This window comes from Populus nigra, chromosome 3, assembly GCF_951802175.1.
Source record: "Populus nigra chromosome 3, ddPopNigr1.1, whole genome shotgun sequence".
NCBI classification, from domain to species: Eukaryota; Viridiplantae; Streptophyta; class Magnoliopsida; order Malpighiales; family Salicaceae; genus Populus; species Populus nigra.
In genome coordinates this window covers 3,560,773-3,579,441 of record NC_084854.1, presented here as the reverse complement: position 1 = coordinate 3,579,441, position 18,669 = coordinate 3,560,773, and the positions used below count along the sequence as shown (strand labels likewise).

Sequence of the window (18,669 nt, the reverse complement as noted above, 5' to 3'; positions counted from 1 at the left end):
GCAACTTCATAGGCAATTGCTCTTTTTGCGAACTGTTAACACAGCTTTCTATGCACAGCATGTGCCAACAGCCACGAGATTTATTTATTTATTCTTCTATTGGGGGATGACTAGCACCTGATATGCCAAATTAACTCACCAAGCCGTAAATAAATCATCTTAGATAAAAAAATTTGTAAAAAATTATAAATCAATCAAAACAAAGGCTGCATCTGAGAAACAGAGCAGAAAGTGAAACTTCCCCCTTGAGCTAAATAATTTTCTCACTATTTTACGCTGTTAAAAAGTTTCTGCACGGGCCTGTGGCCACTGCTGAATATAAACATCGCAAAAAGATATACAGCAAGGATAACTTGATTTAAAAATCCTAAGATTTGATCAGACATATATCCAGAGAAATTCCCACCAAGAACATGTTTAAGAAAAGATCCGCCCACACAACAAATAAATATTACGATGCAAATCCAAAGATAACAACTCCTGTGACCTGAGGTTTAGCTTGTATGATGTTGATTGGAAGTGGCTGATGGTGATATCATTCTAGGAATCTCTCAATATTAGTGATTGTTCTCACATCTGTCACCATGCAATAACTGGGTTGGAGGTTTGTAATGATTTTTCTTGCTTTCGGCAACAACTCTGGGGCTTATGAAGCTTGGTTGGTTAGTTGAAGAAAGGAGTCTTGCCCACATCCTGTCAGTAATCACAACCTGGTTCTGCCTCTCATTAATGCGCTGAAAACAAAAATGAATAAATAACTCCAACAGTAAGCATTGGTGTCAAAAATCAACATCTTTTCCAAAAGATCCCATCACAGATAGAAGTTGATCAAAGTAAATGATACAGAACAAAGGAAGAGAGAGCTGAGACTTGCAGCTGTGATTGCAAGGCTTCGAATTTATGGTAGTAGTCAAGAGGTAGAGGCAAACAATGTAAAATTTCCAGTCAGTGTCAAGTTAGTGGGCTTCTGACAGGAAAAAAACAAAAATCTATAACAGCTGATGATTTTTTATCAGTTATTTCCACAATATTAAGTATAATTGTTATTTTGGTACATAAAGGAATTTACCTCAAGAGGAATGTAAGAATGTTGACCATTGACAGGTCCGACTGTAAAGCCTGTATATCCAGCCATTGCTCCATGAACTGCACTTTGAGCAAGGAGTGAGCAGTAGACATTATCGGATGCATTACCTGGAACAGCACGAATCATGTATGTAGGATCTGCAAGATGGTTGGGTCAAAGTTACGCCTTTGCACCTGAATTGAGTTATAGCATAAAAACAATAAACAAAGAACGTTAATATAAGTCACATACCTATATATTTGAGAGTGATGGCCATCTTCTGTACTCTTGCAAAATGATCCTGCACAGAAGTTTAAAAGAGGACAATAAATTAGCCAGTGGAGAAATTCCTATAAATCATAAAATTTGCAAAGAATGATCATCATCAGAACTTCTCATCTGAGAGTACAAAAATGTATATGGTATTTGAAGATCAACACATTATGATGGCTCTTTATCAAATATATGAAGAGGCATTGAAATTCTAAGAGCTTGAGGTCATCATACCATGGTATATATAGATTTAAAATTCAATAAAAGAAGAGCTCTTACACACACACACACACACAAAAATAAGTTTTATGAAGCCATTCAGGAATAGAAGCAAATCATAAAGTAGACAACAACTATTAATTGACAAATTTCTATCTTTTGCATGTATAATATGTTAATCAAATGATCATCATGCTTAAGCATTACTTAGAATGATTTTCTAGTAAAAGTAACATATCATTTAAAAGACCTTTGCTAGGATTAAAAAGAAAAGATAAAAAAGGATTTGCTTCATCAGCTGCATAAGAAAACGGGAAAAGTAAATTACTGATTGCTTAACAAGGCTAAGCTATTGTGATTTCATAAGATAGCCATGAAATTGAAAGTCACCAAGAAATCACAAAAACAGAGAACAAAAGTGATAATAATATGAGATTATCTCTAAATTTTCTGTCAAGTATTACATTAATTTTATGAGATATCCATAACCCAACATCTTGAAGCAGATTGTTTCCTGAAGCATCTTGCTGGTTCATAGATTGCAAGTACTTTGCAAGAAGATCCTGTCCTGCTCCTTCAGCGACAACGATAACCATGTGTCCATTTTCTTTAAGTCGACGTTTAATGAATTCAAGTAGTCCACCTTTTCCTTCAAGATAGAAGGGTGATTCAGGAATCAAACAGCAATCCACATCCCGGCTAGCAAGAGTTGCATGCATTGCAATGAAACCTGCATCCATAATCCCAATAGATTGGAGAGATGGTAAAACAACACATGGAGAGGTCTAATGTGTGACATGGTTGTCAGAGATTGTATCTGTCTATGCCTCAACTTACCACTGTGGCGACCCATCAGCTTCACAATGCCAATGCCATTCTCGAAACTTCCAGCCTCAACATGGGCTGCATTAATTGCACGTTGAGCCTCCTCGACTGCAGTATCAAAACCGAAGGACCTGTCGATGACCTGAATCACAATAAGGACACTCAATGCAACATATTTCTCCAATACTTAATGTGGGTTGTGCAGAAACATGACAGGAAAGAATTCAATGATATCACAACTAAAGATGTGTCAATGAAAGTACAGGAATGTCATTATCGATGGTTTTGGGAATTCCAGCAACTGCAACGTTAAGGCCGCGTCTTCTAATTTCCTGAACATCAAGAAGCACTTTGTTCAAAATTTAGCAAACACATTAAGGTAATGATGTTTACAGTCAGATAATCAAACGCATTGAGAGATGGAAATCACATCGCGAAATGAAAAGCAATATCACAGATGTACAAATGGTATGCCAGAATGTTAAAAAGATCTGTCAACACAGCCTAAGAACATTTCAGTAGGCATGGAGTAGCAGAGCTATATGTATACTGAATTCAGAACCTCCTTTTATCCTGAAGCAGTTTTTTGGGTTGAACATGGAAAGAAATACATGATAGGGTGTCAAAATTGGAACCCGCCAACATTCTCAAAAAAAAAAAAAAGCAACCTGCTAAGGATGGTAGCATTGAATTAATTGGTAAGATAATAAAGTAATTCCATCCAAGCTAAATCATCAAAAAACAATTTTATGCTGACAGTAGCTCAAAATCGCTGAAGAATATGTTGACTAGAGGAGGAGAAAAAATTCAATGGAAAAGTGTGGCTCAACGCACATTCAAGAATTCCTTATTATTCAAGCAGCCATAATAATTCAAACTATGTGCCCCATGTGTCTAATATATCATTTTCAGCTAGTGGTATGTTATGATCGGTAGATCAAAGAAGCCATTGAACAAATCAACTGTTACACATAAAGCTTACCTCATATATCACTGCTGCTCCTTTTTGAGTTCCATCACCTCCAATTATATAAACCTGGACCACAAGAGGAGATGATCAGTGCCTTCACATGGAAAGTGTAGGCCTACACTACAGTGAAAAATGAAATTTAAATTAACAATGCACTCAAAAATTCATTTTTTTTGTTTGGCAACTTCAATCTACAAAGAAAGTCCCACCCAATACCAACCTGATTAATCCCCCGATCCTGAATACTGTCAACTATCTTTGATGTGTCATGACCACCTCTTGATGTCCCCAGGATTGTACCGCCACGTTTATGGATGTCATCAACTACCTTAGGAGTTAAATTAATGGTGTTCTTGGCATAGAAACCCCTGTAGCCTCCCTACAATGCGACACAACAGATTCATGCCATTGAGCGTGTGACATTACCAAATTTTGAAGTACAACATCTCAAACTTCGATACATTTCATTTTTTGAATTCACTACCAATACATTCAAATTCTTACTTTGTAAACAAAAGAATTCTAACAACTATAGGAAAAACACCTGAATGCATGCTGTGCAGGAGAAAAATGCAAAAATTGGATTACAAAACTGTGTTTGTGTCAAAACCATGTCTAGGCATCAAATATAATAGAAATCAATCACTCACATCAATCCCAAGGACCTTGGTGACACCATACATATGGTAAAGGCCACACACAATTTCCCTGATCACCGTGTTGAGGCCAGGACATAAACCCCCACATGTTACTATACACGCGCGCACCTCATCCGACTTAAAATACACCTGAGCAGAACAACAAGCTCCTATCAGTGAGGACATAAACACCATAAACACATGATTAATATCAGCGTTTCAACATATTCAGACAGCAATCTGTAAAGGGTAACCATACCTTTTGACGAGGTCCGGCACGTCGAAAGTGTGTCCCTCTTGGACTGCTGTTATGAACAACAATCTAAAAATCATTCATTACAACAAAAACATTAACAGCCAATATCTTTATCAAAAGTTATAGACATCTACCAAAATGAAATCGACATTGACAGAGCAACTAACCTTTTGAGCAACAGTATCATCCACATTAACAAAGTACTGCCTGAAATCAAATCATTCCATTTTATTTATTGAAATAAAAAATAGAAAAAACCAGCAACTAGTACAATAACCTTAAGACAACAACCGAATCATGATTCATGCCAACTATAAGTCAAATATATGCATATCAAAATTTTTACTCACTTGACTCCTGCATAGGCTGGATTGTCTTGTAACTGATTTGGATACGTCTGCCACAAAAAAAAATGAAAAAAGAATGAAAATAGAGTTATTATTTATCACAACGAAATTTATAAATTATGCAAAAGGAAAAAATCTCAACTATCAAAAACCTAAATAGTAAATCTGAAATTCATTTTACCGATTAAGCAAGCAAACACGATTGTTAAACAAAAGGAAAAGGAAGTGCAAGGTTTAGTGCTTTGGAGTACAGCGAACAGAAGCAAACAATCAAAAGCACAGATTCGCACGTTGATAAAAATACGTATAATCATGCGTCTATGATATAGACGTAAGAGAAATGAAAAGAGAAGGATGACATTACAGGGAGATGCGGAATATAGTCGGTTAAATGAGGCACATCTTCAAGCACATAACCAGCAACACCATTCACTAGTTTCATCTGTGAAACTCCAGCCATCTCTGATCTCTTTTATGGGTGCTTGAAGAAGAAGAGGTGGCAGAAAGAAAGAAGAGCATAGTAAGAACTAAGTTACTAAGAAGTAGCTTTTCATAGCTTGCGTTTGTTAAGGGGGTGTGTGTCTATAAGCGACGTCGTGTGTGTCGGGGGATTTTGTGGGCGGGGGTATGACGAAACAGGTGGCGTGGGTTTTGAGGAGTCATTTGATAAGACAGGACGCCAACTGGTTTTGGAATTGGTTTATCTAGGATGGTTTTGGTGTCTTGTCGTTTTAAGAACCTTGAAACCAAATGGGAATTCTTTAACTGATGTTCGGGGGTTTTATCATTTTTCATCGGGAATTTTTTTTTATTATCAAGTTGAATGATGGTATTTTTATAATTAAATAAATATAAATATTATTAAAAATAACACGTTAATTATATATAAAGAAATATGAAAAATATGAAGTTCTTGTTTTCAAATTTATAAACATAAAGTTAAAAATCAATTAGGACATAGCATGATTTTTTTTTTTCGATTATAATGGACAATATATATTTGAGTTGTCCGATAATTTTTTAAACCAGCATCGTATTTAAAAAACTATATTAATCTAAAAAATTAAACTATCAAATACAATTCTAACAACGATTTTATTTCAACTTTACCATATCTCTCGAAGTATAAAACCTTTGAATTATGAACAAAAAAAGAGACCAAACTTTAACAATTATGAAGTTCAAGACTCGTCCATCCGCACATTCATCCCATTGTATAATAAAAGAGTTAATTAAATTAGATAGTGACACCTTGAGATGCATCCCATTGTATGAAAGAGTTAAATTAGACAGTGACGCCTTGAGATGCTAGAATTTTAGAGGAGCAACTTGGAAATTCATAAATTATTTGAAATTACTGGAAGGATGAGTTAATAATAATAAAAATGAAATATATTTTAATATAAGATTTTGGCTCTACCCTAAGAAATATTTGTATGATGCATTTAGAAATTAATGAGGAAAAAGAAACCATTTTTTAAAGTTAAGAAATCACTTTATTTTCTTTAATAAAGGATAAATGAAAGATACTTTTAAATTTAAAACTAAGAAAAAACACATATTGCACCAAGAGCACGAAAACAAATGAGTACTTACCTAAGAACAGAAAAGCAATAGGTTGTGAATGGATATTTTTTATATAAAAAAAAACTCATGATGAATCAATTGATAAATGTAAAGCTACATTAATTGCTAGAGGATTTATACAAGGGCCTATCATGGACATTCATTAGTGGATGAAATTATTTCTATGAGAATTATAATATATATTGTTGTTTCATTAGGTTTAAAAATATTTCAAGTGGATGTCAAATATCATTCTTCAATGGTGGATTAAAAAAAAAATATTCGACATGTTGTAGACTTGAAGGTAGTTTAAATAATTATTTTTTTAGTGTCAATATTTAATTGTTGACAAAGATGTTGAATATATTAAAAAATTAAGTATTTTTTTATCAATTTCATTCTTCATTATTGATTTGATTAGAAATTAAAATTTATAATTTTTTTATAAAATTATCATAATTTCATAAATCATGTCACGAGTTTAGTCAACTAAGATCACTTCATTAATTTGTCGCCTTAATATTTTAAAAGGGTATTTGTTTAATGTGTTTTTGTTTCAATTGTTTTAAAAAAAAACATTGTTTAATATACATTATATTTTTAATTAACATTGTTTAATAGCATGATAGCATCTAATAAATTTTAAATCGAAATTTAAATTAAAAACAATAGAGGATAATATAGAATATGTATTTGATCCGATGGTTATACGTGGACACAAGAAATGAAAGTAAATGGTGAGTTTGTAAAAAAACAAAAGTCCTTGATTTTTTTTTAATATTTAACCCATTGACCATTTCGTTTCAACCCATGGAAACATTTAACAAATTTTAATATAAAATAGCTGCCGCCCCCCGATAAATCTGCGGGTATTAACTGTTTTGGAAATCATATCCAAATGAACAACAGCCCATCATGTTCGCACTATGGGCATTGTAAAAATCCAGTTAATAAAATATTAACTTGAAAATAGAGTGTTAAATTAAATCAAAGATATAGAGTTAAAATAATAAAGAAAAAAATTAAAAGAAAATATATATATATACCAGATGTTGCTAGAAAAAAAAGCTGTAAAAAGGATAAATAAAATTATAAATAATTAATTAACTTTACAAAAATAAATTCCAAAAAGATAAAGCTTGGAGCTTGAAAAGAGAGATAAGTTGAAAACCAAGACGCTTGAGATAAAATTATTATTGAAACTGCATGGGGCTCACCAAAAACTACAATGAACACGACTATTTTTCTTGTTCCTAAAATTTGATTTCTACATATAATATTCCTAGTAAAGAGGTCTAAAAATATTTCAAATAGTTTTGAAATAAAATTTATATATTAAATAATCAGTCAAGCTCTTGATTCTAGCAATTAATACATTCTTTCTAATCAAGGTAGCTGATAGCTTGTAGCTTGTACCTAATACCTAGCAGGTCAAGGTGACTGATAACAGTAAAAAATCTTTTTTTTTATAAATTTAGAAACTATTAAATGTTCAAGTAATTTGTTTTTATAAAGAGAAAGTGTAATAATATTTTAAAAAAATAGACTTTGAAAAATATATATGATAATAATATTGAGAATAAAGACATTATGAATCTGGAGCTTGAAGAATTCATGGAATATTTATAATTTAGGAGTCTTGATGATACAAAATAATGAAATATACAAACTAAGTCTTCAAGAATTAATTAATTTATAACTCAAAATACAGCACATCACACACCTAAAACATAAAACCTCAACGAACATATAATATACCACCTCTTGTTTCAAATATTAATTGGAAAAATTCTACACAATAAATTCAAATTTAACAAGTTTAAAACCCCTAACAATCCTAAAAACATGGGTTTAGGCATTGCTTGGACCCAACAACCAAGGGCTTCAGGTAGCGTGTTTGGACCCATTTTCAATTTCTACCAGGCTAAAACAACTCGTCCGAGCCTAACACTCTCTCAATAATTTTTCGAGACCTCCATGCAGATGCCTCAATATTTTTTATTGATCTAATAAGTATTATTTTGAGTGAAATATAACTTAAAATATCATAAAAATAAAATGATTTTTCAACCCCTTCTCTTCATAAAAAGAAATTTTAATTAATTTTGTTTACTTTTTTATCTAAAACAGGACACCCTATTAACTAAAAGAAAGATAGTTCATTTTGGGATATATCATTTTCCTGAGTAAAAACAATACCAAACAATACCTTTGATTGGTTGATAAGTGGATTTACTCTTCGGCTAGGATTTGTATTTTACAGGATATTGTAAAAAAATAATTTTTATAGAAGCACCAAATTCAGGTGTGGATGGCTTGATGATATCTTTTTGTTCGAATTCAATCAGGGAGGCATTTAATTTTTATACGTGAAAATCAGTCCAATAATATCCTTAATATTAAAACAAAAAAGTCATAACCTATCATGTTAAATAAAAACTACCATTGTTGAATTTAAACGAAAACTTTTCAAATAGCCAGTAGACATTCTCAATTTAGTTGGCAAAGCCATTGGTGTTCTTGTAAGTGAATAATAACCTATCCCTATCCCGTTCATATTAAGATTGTATTTCATCGGAGTTAAAAACTGAAGATTAAATGTTCGAGATGTAAAAAAGTGGTTGAAGAACAAAATACTAAGGATGATCGATGAACATTAACAAAAAAAAACTAAGAGTCGTGGGTTTTTACTGTGCATGAATACAATATATTGCCTCTCAGGTTTCTGTGTATTCATTCAATGATTTTTTTTTTCATTTTGATAGTAGAAATTTTAGAGCGATTTAATCTTTTTATGGTCAAATTGAAGGTGAATACCTTCTGATTTGTTGATGAAGGGCACGATTGGAAGTTAAGGGAACGAAGTTAAAAAAATGGGAAAACTGAGTGGTTTTCTTAAAATTGATGCGAAAACTAACTTTAATCCTCTCACTTTTTTATTGATAGATTTTCAGTACTTATAATTTTTTAAAATTCAATATTAATCCAAAAATTCATTTTCTTATTTCTCAGTCCTTGGTTTGAGATACAAGAAAAAATCATTAAATTCTGGTGATAGAAAAAAAATCTCAATTAGCATCAATTTTAACCACCAAAATAGATAATTTTGATGTCAACAAGTTTCATTAAACGAGATGAGTTACATGAGGGTGTTCTTTTACTTTCAAAAAACCTGAAAAAATAGATCTAACATTGAGAAATTTTTAGGTTTCAAGTTGATTTTTTTATTTTTGGACCAATTTTTAAGTTGTTTTTAGGTGCATGAAAGGGTTCAATTAGTTCATTGATTGTTTTTTAAACGTTTATTTATATAAAAATATAATGTGGACTCTTTTCTGTTGAGGCCTAGGCGCTTTAGGCATTAGCCAATAGAGCCAAGCACCTGTCATTTTTTTTTATTTAATGTATTATTTCCCTTGAACATTAAAGAAAAAATTCTTTCTTTTTTTATTTAAAGGACCTTTTCCTCATTTAATTTTTTTAAAAATAAATATTTATATTATTTAACTAAAAAAATTAAGCATGCTTTTGTTGTCCGAGTTTCATGCGGCTAGCCTATTTGTTTTTTTTTTAATACTTTTTTAGTCCCTTAAACTTAAAAAAAATCATCCTTTGATATTTAAATGAATCCTTTTCTTATTTAACTTAAAACGAAATTAAGCATGCTTCTTTTATTTTAGTCCCACGTCCCTATCTTTTTTTTTTCTCGAAGAAACATTGTTATTTGATACAAAAAAATGTCTCACACGTGTGATTGCATATAATTAAATAAAAAATGATCTCATTGATACAAATTATTTGAATGTGGTGCATGACATGAATCATAGATTTAACAGATTAACTCAAGTTCGCTCAAGTTTTTATCTTGTTTTTAATTAAATATTTTTTTACTAATTTTATCCTTCACCAATGATTTGATTAGAAATTAAACTTTGTAATTTATTTTAATTTTTTATGTGATTATCATGATTTTATGAGCTGGGTCACAAATTTGATCAACCCAGATTAATTTATTAATTTCTCGCCTCAATAGGATATTTGTCCACTGTATTTTCGTTTCAATTGTTTTTAAAAGACATTGTTTAGCATGTATTGTATTTTGAATTCATGATTTTAATGCTTGAATGGAAAAAAATGACCCATGACGTAATGCATGTGAATGGGTCTACTGTAAAAACTACATACAATGATATCATCTAATAAATTTTAAATCAAAATTTAAATTAAAAACAATAGAAGATAATATAAAACTAGTATATATATATACACGCGCGCACACATACATATCAGATATTGCTAGATAAAAAAAATACAGGGACACAAATAAAACAACTAAACTAATGGAACTAATAAAATAACTACCTAGGGTTAAGACTAAAAACCCCTAATCTTTCTCTTTTAGAGCCGGCTGCATGGAGAAGAAAAGAGAGGGGAAGGTTTCAAATCTTTTTCACTGAAAATTGAGAGAAAATGCATTAAAATTGCAGGGGATTTGAGTGAGAGTAGTCCAGGTAATGGGGGAAACTACGTCAAGCCAAAAATAAGTGAAGGAATTTGGAAAATAAAAAGGGTTTAGAACCGGCCAAAAAGGAGAAAAGAGGAAGTTGCGAAAACATTTGACTAGTTAATTGTCAAAACTAACTTTATCACAAGGTAAAGTGTTTAAAGCTTGATTTCATAAGTTATATTGAATTCTCTTTAGAATTTATGCTTTAATTATGAATTTCAGGTCATGGTTCATTAGAAAAATTAAAGGAAATTAGAAATTTATCTTATTTGATGAAATTGAAATGGAAAATAATGAAAACAACTTAAAATAATGAGTAATTAAAGAAAAAATCCTAGTGTTGTAAAGGATTTGGTGCCAGCCATAAAGAGAGAAATTTGGAGAAAATTTTAAAGAAATGCATGAATATTGTTTTGTCATTATTATAGCTTGTTTTGATACATGAAGAATGAATTGAAAAGAAATAGGGATTTTATGTTTAATGATACTGGAAAGACTTGATTAAGCTTAAATTATGAATATTTAAGTTATGAAAATTATGGAATTTTGCAAAAAGAAAAGAAAAGAAAAGAAAACTTGCAACATCGTGATGAAGGAATATTTTGAAATTTGGGTAGGAAAAATATTTGCATTGAATGGTGAGAAAAATGGAAAGAAAAAAAATTGAAAAATTAGATAGCTTTGCTGTTTACTTCCCGTCGAACTTAGAACTTGATAGTGATTAAAAAATCAGAATAAGTTTTACATGGAAATAAAAGTGAGGGATGATATTTTCTAATAAAATTGACCTCTTGAAATTATAAAACTCCATTTATAAATTAAAAATTAAAAGAAGGTCATGCTAAAATTGTCTAAACAATTTTGATGTTGCAATTAAAAATAGTTGGACATGTTGATAATAAAAATCGAGTTCCTTCCTTTTGTGGAGTTGTAGCCTATAACTCAATTTTTAAAAGAAACAAACCATCAAACTAAAGCTTTAGTTTTAGTTATGTTCTAATTAAAGATTAGCTTGAAGATATAGAATAATACTGAATTATATTAAGTCAATAAATAAAATGATGGGAATATGGAGAAATTCTATTTATAAGTTATGAAATTTGACTGAGTAAATAATTTGGTATTGAAAAATATAAAGAAAACTCTATTAATTTTTTGGTAAAAATAAATATTAAAATAAAAAAAGTTCTTGTATTTTTAATAATAATACAATATATAAATGAAATATCTTACATTTGAATTTATGGGTTATTATAGGCATGGTTATGGAAATTAGAGTTTAAGGAATGGAGGGAAGTTCCATATTATTATAATTATAATTATTATTATAAATTATTATTATTATTATCATTACTCTTGCCACTATTAAAAAAAACTAATTCTTATAAGGGATACACAGTGACCTGCCTCCCTCGCAGACTATTATTGATAGCTACAATAGCTTCTTTTTTTCTTTATTAATTTTTCACGAAAATCAAGAAAGGGAGTGAGACAAGAAGGAAAAAAAATAAAAAGGAAAAAGGGTTTTTATAGCTGTATTTTGTGGCCTTAGAAATCTTATAATTATTTTTTAAAGTATTTTTTATTTGAAAATATATTAAAATAATATTTATTATATTTTTAAAAATTTATTTTTGATATTAGCGTATTAAAATAATTTAAAAATATTAAAAAATATTAATTTAAAATAAAATTTAAATTTTTTTTTAAAACACAAAAATAAACAAATCAATAACACGAGCCTTAGTGGGATAGAAAGGCTGACAATATAATTTCAGACATTAAAGACGGGCGGTATCGGATTTTGGAGGAAGCTACATGCATTATCTATTTACATGTTGACGTATGTAATTTTTATTTTTTTAAATCTCCCCTTATCACATTTTTTTTTTAATCCAATTATTTGATAACTATTAATTTTTTATATTTAATCCCTAGTTTTTTAATAGCTTTTTTTTGTTTTATCTCAAACTTCATTCTTTTAGAGTCCAATAAAAATTAAGAGTATGTTTGGAAATGCGGTTCAATCCATATTTTTAAAAATTTTAAATTATTTTTTTATTTAAATTTAATATGGTTTATACGTTTTGGATTATTTTGATGTGCTGATGTTAAAAATAATTATTAAAAAATAAAAAAATATTATTGACATGTATTCTAGTACGAAAAATTATTTGAAAAACACTCGCAACTACACTGTCAAACAAGCTCTAAAACGAGGATAAAAAAGGGAAGGGAAATTTTTTTTTCTTTTAGTCCGTAGTTCCTGATGAGTCTTATATTAATTTTGTTGAACACACTAATCAAGCTTTCAGTGCGTATTTTGAATTTTTCATCATCAGCTAAAAACTTAACAGTGTCCATTTTATTTTATGATTAAATCGAATTCTGGTTTAGCCTGCAATAAAGGACGGTCACTTGGACTAGTTTTCTATCTAATCTCGGTATCCAGAAAACTGTTGGTTCCCTAATAAAACAAATGTCCTCATTATCTACTCCATATAATTACCAAAAAATAATATTGTTGTCACCATCGTAATCTTTAACCTAGTTGTCTTTTCTCACACTTTTAAAATTCAACCTCCCTTTTATATATATATATATATATAATTTCTATTTTTTTATTAATATAGATATTTGAACGGGTTTATGCGTTTTTTAACTAATTTTACGGGTCTTAAAATTTATGACCACATAAACTTCTAGTGACCCTTGAATTTATGAGACTCGAACTGGTGATCTTTAAAAAACAAACTTAGAGTCTAATCAATTAAATTACATCCTTTAAAATTATAATTTTTAAATTTTGTTTATATGGATGATCATTATCCATGACAATAATACATGTATAAATTGGTATTAAACCGGATAGGATAATATTTTAAGATGTTCTTTATGATTTTTTTCATGATAAAAACATTGTTAAGCAAGCTTCCATGTTGACCGATATTAAATCTTTATCCAGATGATTTCAAGAGAGCGTCCTCAGTTGATAAAAAATATAATATTTTTAAAAAAAATTAATAATTTTTCTTAGATGTTGACTAATTTTTTTTTAAAAAAAATTCTTTGATCACGAGGACAGCCCTAAATTCCCCATTATAAAATTACAACTCCTGAATAGGAGCTGAAGAAAGTTTTGAAATTAACAAGCTAATTATTGAAAATTTCGTTATTTAAAATTAAAAAAATTGGATTTTGTTTTTATTATTTAAAATATCACATGGTAACATTTTCAACCAGTGACTTCCTGAAAGGATTAAGATTACAGGGTATTTTTTTTTTTGATTTACGTGGGGTGTAAAAAAAAAAAAAAAAAAAAGATTACAGGGTATTATCGTAATCAAATGCAGGACCACTTATGATCACCATCAAAATCTAAAGTTAATCAATACTCTCGAAGATTAGAAGAATAAAACTTGAATTTAAATGCTGGTCAAGACATTGTCACACTCAATATATATGGACTTTCGTTGGGGTTGAATAATTGCTTTCTCATTCTTAAAAAGTATATTAATAAAAAGAATAATTTAATTCTCAACGTTACTACTTGTATTGGGAGATAAATGTGAGCGATAAAGCTTTTCATGAAATTATTAATTCAATATTATTATGGTATAAATTAAAAGTAGTGCTTTTACTGCTCACTGCCTTACAAAATATTATTTATTTTAATAATTTTTTTCTTTTTAAATCTATATTTACTTTTTTAATTTTACATTTCAATATTTAGTTTATTAAAGATTAAATTTTATAATTTAACGTGGTTTGTTTTATATTTAGTTAGTTCAGTCTCGTAACTAGTGTCACGGGTTTAGTGGGTTGACTTGAGTTTTTTTTATTTTTTTAATTGATAATTTTTTTATTTTTTTATTTCATCATTTAAAATTAGATTGATTGGAATTAGGTTTCATGATTTATCTTGATTTATTTTTTATGAGGTTATCTTGGTATTATGACTCAAATCGCATGTTTGACGGGTTAATCCAATTGACTCGAGTTTTTTTGTCTTCTTAATTGGTATTTTTTTATTATTTCACCTTTCAGCGTTGGGTTGATTATGAATTAAGCTTCATGATTTATTTTGATTTGATTTCTATGAGGTTATCCCGGTTTTATGACTCGAGTCACGCATTTTATGAGTTAACTCGAGTAGACTCTTGTTGTTTTATTTTGTCTAGTTTTTAGATTGATTTTTTTTTCAACATTTAACAATGAGTTTATTGAAAATTAGGCTTCATAATTTGTTTTTATTTGATTTTTATAAGGTTATCACATTCTCATAATCTTGGTTATAGATTTGATAGATTAATTCGGGTTGACCAGAGCCATTTTTTTTGCTTACTTTCTATAAGGATACCTCGATCTTATGATCCAAGTCACATGTTTGTTATTTTTTTGTTTTTTCAATCTCATTCTTCAACATTGGATTGATTGGTGATTAAATTTCATAATTTGTTTTGATTTACTTTATATATCGTCATGGTCTTATGATTCGGATTATAAATTTATCGAATTAACTTAAGTTGACCCGAATGGATCCAATATCTTACCGTTTCATTATTATAATTTTTTTAAAATGTTATGTTGAATTTTTATGAATTAAACTATGTGCTTTACCGATTTTTTTAAGTTGCTTTTAAATTCATCAAATTGATTATGTTACGTCAAGTAAACCTATACATAATTTAAAATATCTTATTAGAAAAATATTAGAAATGCCTGAATGTTTTTTTCTTGTGTTAAAAATAGTCTTTTTGGATCACGTGTTTTGCAAATTAATTAAGATAGACTCGTGTTGTTTTATTGTGTCCTTTTTTTATATTTTTTTTTTCATTTTCAACTTTTAACAATGAGTTTATTAAAAATTGAGTTTCATAATTTATTTTTTATAGGGTTATCATAGTTTTATGACTTTGGTCATGGGTTCGGTAGATTAATCTGGGTTGACCCGGGTCATTTGTTTTTGTTATTTTTTAATATTAGATTTATTGATAATTGAGTTTTATAATTTATTTTAATTTGCTTTTTATAAAGTTATCATGATCTTATGATCTGAATCATTGATTTGACTAGTTAACTCAAAGCTGACCAACATCAATCTAATATCTTACTGTTTCAATATTATTTTTTTAAAAAGATACTATCTTGATTTTTTGTGAATCAAACTATGCTTTTACTGATTTTTTTAGGCTGCTTCTAGATCCATTAAGTTGATTATGTCACATTAAATTAATCTATATAATTTAAAATCTTTTTATTAGAAAAGTATCAGAAATAATTGGATGTTTTTTTCACATGTTAAAAATAATTTGATCTGACTCGTGACCCAGCGCGGGTGAACAATCTAGTATTAACTAATTTGAATGTATTTTTATCACTCTATTTTATTTATCTCTTTTAAAAAATTAAATATAGGGATGAAATTAAACTCAATTAATTAAGAATCTAATAATTAGAGAAGGGGGACACCGCATAATAAAATAATCCACGGTGGGCGATCGCGTTGGCTGTCGTCAGCGTAGTTATAACGCAACCTTCCTTTTTTAGCCCACTTTCATTCATCTCTCTACCATATATCTCTCTCTCCCCTTCTCTTCCTCTTCACGCATCCTTTCCCTCAACCCATAACTACTAGAAACTTGTCATATCAATCAAAACAGCGGCACCACCACCGCAAAAGCCAGAAACAAAATGTCGTGGCAGCAGTACGTTGATGAGCACTTGATGTGCGATATTGACGGTAATACCCTCACTTCCGCTGCTATCATCGGCCATGACGGCAGCGTCTGGGCTCAAAGCGCTACCTTCCCTCAGGTTTTATTTCATCCAGTTCTTAATTTCTCCGATCTGGTTCAGATCGGATTGGTTTGTTGCTCGACATGTCGTTTGCTTCATCTTGCATGCCTGATTTGTTACAGCTATTCAATGATTAAATAAATTTTTGCAGTTTACTGCAGAAGAAGTGGCTGCGATTATGAAAGATTTTGATGAACCTGGATCTCTTGCACCAACGGGGTTGTTCCTTGGTGGCACTAAGTACATGGTGATCCAGGGTGAAGCTGGAGCTGTTATTCGAGGAAAGAAGGTGATGGCTCCCTTTTTTTTATTCAGTAATTGTATTGCTAATATTGAAATCTTGAATCTTTTTTTACCAATTTTAACTAATAATAATTATTATTATCTTCATGCATTGACAATTACCACATTGTAAGGGTCTGATTAACGGGTGTTGTTAGGGCATTTGCAAGGGATTAGCTGTTGTTAGTTAAATGTTGTGATAATTGGATAATTTGAATTCCAAACTTTTTTTTTTCACAACTTTTTGGATCAAATATCCAACGGCATTTAATGCATAGGTTAGTAATGGTGATGATATGAAAATTTTGAAATTTTAAATTGTTTAATTATTACAATGTTTAACTGACTACAACTACCAACAACTAATCTCTTAAAGATCGCCCTAATCTGATAGCTCTTCCTATTGTCAATTTGCATCTGCAGTCGTTGCAATGCTAATAAACAAGCACATGGACTAAAATTTTCGTAAAGATCAAACTTTCTCCAAATTTGACTGAATATTTAATGATTTTGAGACTCGGATGTTACCACTTATTACCTGGCGTATCAAATTGTAAGAAGTTTTGTGTTTTATTTGGTTTAAAAGCTGCTTTCTTATTGATTTAGATTTGCTATGTACAAGTTGGCAATGGTTTAATTAACAGCTAGTATTAAGCTGGCATTTGAAATGTAATGATCGGTTGGTTATCTAAAGTCGCTGTCATTGGTCTTTTTGGGGATGGAACAAAGGAAGAATGGTGTGATTCCTGGATGTGGATTTGAAATGCAAATTTGGCTTTTGTTATTGTGCATTTCCTAGTTTGCAGCTAAGATGTTTGAATGAAAAGATGGCTTTAAATGTATGAAAGCTAGGGGCTTGCCAAATATATATTGTAGAGACTCATTACTGAACTTGAATCTTAATTTTGCATTTGTGGAATTCGCATTAGCCTGGTTGTTTTGTACATAAACTTAAAGAAAAGGAAAGACTAACATTACAGTTCTTCTTGCACGGTACACTGCGTTCAGCCTTTATTTACCATGATCTTTCTTTATTTGTCTCTCCTTTATGTGTTTCCATTGAATTGACGTTATTTTTATCAGGGTTCCGGCGGTGTCACCATCAAGAAGACCAATCAGGCACTTGTCATTGGTGTGTATGACGAGCCTCTAGCTCCCGGTCAATGCAACATGATTGTGGAGAGGCTTGGTGATTATCTATATGACCAGGGTCTTTAGTCATCTAGGTATGTGGTTTGATTCTTTTATCTCTGCTATCCCCGTTCTTTCTCTGGGAAGTTGATTTTTGGTTTGGAGGCTTGCATGTACCCACACGAAGTTGGAATTTCTTGCAGTTGCCCTCGTGTTTAAAGTTGAAGATTTGTCGGGGTCCAAGTGTGAGGTTGAGGTCGTTTTGCACTCTCTGAAGTGACAGTCATGGCTTCTCTTGTATGAAATATTTGTATTCTTAATATCAAACTTCTGAATGGAAGTGTGTTGATTTATATAGTGGACCTACAAGGGATTTAATGGATTTGAGATTGAAGTTTTTGGTTAGACTTGTATTTCTTGATTTTTAATTTTAGCATCTCTTTACTCCTCTCATTTCCTTTCAAATAAATAAATATATGTTAATGGTTTTGGAAAACAGATCGTACAAAGCCCTGCCTAACATCATTGCTGAGACCCAAAAAGTGCACCTTGCCACCATGGTTACGACGTGGTATTGATTTAAAATGTGTCTTTAAAAAAAAAAAATATTAAAAAAATGTTTTTTTATTTTATAAAAATTACTTTTAACATAATATATTTGATTAATTGATGGCAGCTGACAAGTCACTCTAGACATGATGATTTGGAAATGCTAGACATAGAGACAGGAACCCACTTTACCATTTAGGTATTTTACGCGCCCCTGGTAGATCTTTTTTAAACAAAGGAT

The 18,669-nt window shown here is 30.2% G+C and overlaps 2 protein-coding genes across 3 annotated transcripts; one reads left to right on the top strand and one right to left on the bottom strand.

The window, feature by feature from the left end:
* Positions 1-245: 245 nt before the first annotated feature.
* On the bottom strand, positions 246-5,265 carry LOC133688533 (ATP-dependent 6-phosphofructokinase 6-like). 2 transcript variants are annotated; one of them, XM_062108037.1, is made up of 13 exons: positions 4,959-5,265; positions 4,598-4,644; positions 4,415-4,454; positions 4,251-4,313; positions 4,004-4,141; positions 3,574-3,732; positions 3,366-3,419; positions 2,647-2,715; positions 2,396-2,525; positions 2,023-2,288; positions 1,319-1,367; positions 1,070-1,224; positions 246-734 (listed from the first exon to the last, which is right to left on the bottom strand). In XM_062108037.1, exons 1-13 carry the CDS (start codon positions 5,052-5,054, stop codon positions 558-560), a joined length of 1,443 nt encoding a protein of 480 aa, XP_061964021.1. In that variant the 5' UTR covers positions 5,055-5,265; the 3' UTR covers positions 246-557. The 2 variants fall into 2 exon arrangements, with proteins under 2 accessions (XP_061964021.1, XP_061964022.1); XM_062108038.1 differs by having other exon boundaries at positions 4,251-4,296.
* A 10,957-nt stretch (positions 5,266-16,222) lies between these two features.
* LOC133690051 (profilin) lies at positions 16,223-18,284 on the top strand. The gene is made up of 4 exons (XM_062110198.1): positions 16,223-16,484; positions 16,618-16,755; positions 17,832-17,974; positions 18,083-18,284. Exons 1-3 carry the CDS (start codon positions 16,362-16,364, stop codon positions 17,964-17,966), a joined length of 396 nt encoding a protein of 131 aa, XP_061966182.1. The 5' UTR covers positions 16,223-16,361; the 3' UTR covers positions 17,967-17,974; positions 18,083-18,284.
* The last annotated feature ends 385 nt before the right edge of the window (positions 18,285-18,669 follow it).

Coding starts and splice junctions, on each gene's coding strand:
- LOC133688533 (XM_062108037.1), bottom strand. CDS start 5,054: ATGGCTGGAGTTTCACAGATGAAACTAGTGAATGGTGTTGCTGGTTAT. Junction 3,420..3,573: donor AGGATCGGGGGATTAATCAG/GTTGGTATTGGG, acceptor CTTGTGGTCCAG/GTTTATATAATTGGAGGTGA. Junction 735..1,069: donor ATTCTTACATTCCTCTTGAG/GTAAATTCCTTT, acceptor TTTTGTTTTCAG/CGCATTAATGAGAGGCAGAA.
- LOC133690051 (XM_062110198.1), top strand. CDS start 16,362: ATGTCGTGGCAGCAGTACGTTGATGAGCACTTGATGTGCGATATTGAC. Junction 16,485..16,617: donor AAAGCGCTACCTTCCCTCAG/GTTTTATTTCAT, acceptor AAATTTTTGCAG/TTTACTGCAGAAGAAGTGGC. Junction 16,756..17,831: donor CTGTTATTCGAGGAAAGAAG/GTGATGGCTCCC, acceptor TATTTTTATCAG/GGTTCCGGCGGTGTCACCAT.